The following is a 1,769-nucleotide window of genomic DNA, read 5'->3' as shown; positions in this document are numbered from 1 at the left end:
CACCCTTTTTATTAACAATAATATTGTAAAATTCAGCGTACACAACGCAGTTTATAGTAGCTTCCAGAGCATGAGCGAATCCCACTTCTATTCAGACGATCCCATGTTTTATAAGATTCCAATACATAATGCATATACAATACATTATCCAATGTAATGCAATACATTATCCAATGCATAATATGCGCTCAGATCGGGCGTGAGATCTAACGCTATGAAACAATTCCCGTTGGCATATTCCGTATGACCGATGTCATTTCCTGTATTTCCAAAGTGAATACCAGTTCCCATAAAGATGGTATAGTAGTTTCAAACTAATAACTCATTACCATATACAGGCTGAAGAGGTCTGTTGACCACTTCAACACCATCAACATAGAGCAATAGATTATTTATGTTGAAATGTTTTTGGAATGTGCCCCGTTGAAAGTCTTATTCGTGAGAAAGCCTATAATGATTCGCTTCAGTAATTGACCCATAAAAACATTGTCGAGAGTCCCTCGTTGTGTACTGACAGGTATAGAAAGAGATTTTACTTCCACTCTGGTTATGGGGTACTTCGCGGGTGTCTGAGCCAGAACTTTAGCATGAGTTAAAAGAATCATAGGACTGATTTATACTTTTCGCACGAATAGCGTGGCTTCTGTGATATGGACCTTATAATATCCTGTTCCAGATTGCATTAAGCAGAAATTATCTTTAGAGCTATCAAGCCGTAGATGCATGTCAACACCGTTTAATAAATATTTCTCCTGGTTGAAAACGTCACAACGTAACGGCCCACTGAAATCGAGTATTCTGCCATCTTTCATGGAACTTGCTGAAAGACCAGCGTTTCCGCTAGCAATAGATTTGCTAATGTTGTTAAGAGCACATGGTGATTGCTGATAGTACAGGCCTGCCGTGAGGTGTGTATTTTTCGCTGTAGACTCATAGTTTAAAGTATTCTCAATATATGCTCTGTATGGGTATGTGTTACTCTGTGGTGATACCAGTTTTGGATTAAAAAATACATCCACTAGACTGAAGAGACTGTGCAAAAAATTATTGACAGGCGTCACTTTATCCGTTGCTGTAGGCTGGGCAGAGGGCTTTATCTGAACTTGCAGGTATAAAAGAAGTATGGTCTAGATCAATATACTCATCTCCATGCCCTGCTACAGAAAATTCAATGGATGTATTATCAGAAAGTAATGAAACCTGTTTATAATGTATCCAATTGCGACTCCCAATAGATGTCTGTGTAGGTGGTATTTTAAAAAGGTCCAGTTCTGTCTTTACACTGTAACGTAATTTTTTTGCTTAACTCGACACCGATAGCAAAACATCAGAAAACGATCTGTCTTCGAGAACCAACCTACGTTACCTTCGACCGTCCACCCGTCGTTCGTGCATCCGCAAGCCAGGCGGGCGCCAGTCAATTCTTTTTTCACCGGGAACTGACGAGCCGGTATAAACTGGGAGTTGGGGTGGAACAGGCCCAACTTCACCAAGAACGAGAACTCTGACGGAACCTATCAGACGAGGCGATAGCTTAACGGATCCTGTCGATTTTTGGGGACGCGTAAAATCGAGAAACGCAAGAACCTATCAGAAGAGGCGATAGCTTAACGGATCCTGTCGATTTTTGGGGACGCGTAAAATCGAGAAACGCAACCGTAGGTGCTGATCTTTGGGGTCACGTAAAATCAGCAACCGCAACTGGATACAAGAACGGGAACGGACGGTTACGGAAATGCACGTCCGCTCAGGCTGCTAGGTTTGAGGTA

General features: G+C 41.7%; 1 protein-coding gene across 1 annotated transcript; it reads right to left on the bottom strand.

Moving 5' to 3' along the window:
• Nucleotides 1-614: 614 nt before the first annotated feature.
• LOC107274602 (uncharacterized protein F54H12.2-like) lies at nt 615-1,097 on the bottom strand (the record flags this gene model as incomplete). Its single annotated transcript, XM_015753865.1, has 1 exon — nt 615-1,097. A coding segment is annotated over one exon (483 nt), but the record flags the coding sequence as incomplete, so codon positions are not given.
• Between the last annotated feature and the right edge of the window lie 672 nt (nt 1,098-1,769).

Source organism: Cephus cinctus, unplaced genomic scaffold (assembly GCF_000341935.2).
Source record: "Cephus cinctus unplaced genomic scaffold, Ccin1 Ccin1_scaffold3435, whole genome shotgun sequence".
NCBI classification, from domain to species: domain Eukaryota; kingdom Metazoa; phylum Arthropoda; class Insecta; order Hymenoptera; family Cephidae; genus Cephus; species Cephus cinctus.
Note: the sequence above shows the minus strand (reverse complement) of the source record. Positions and strands in the feature narration are given on the sequence as shown.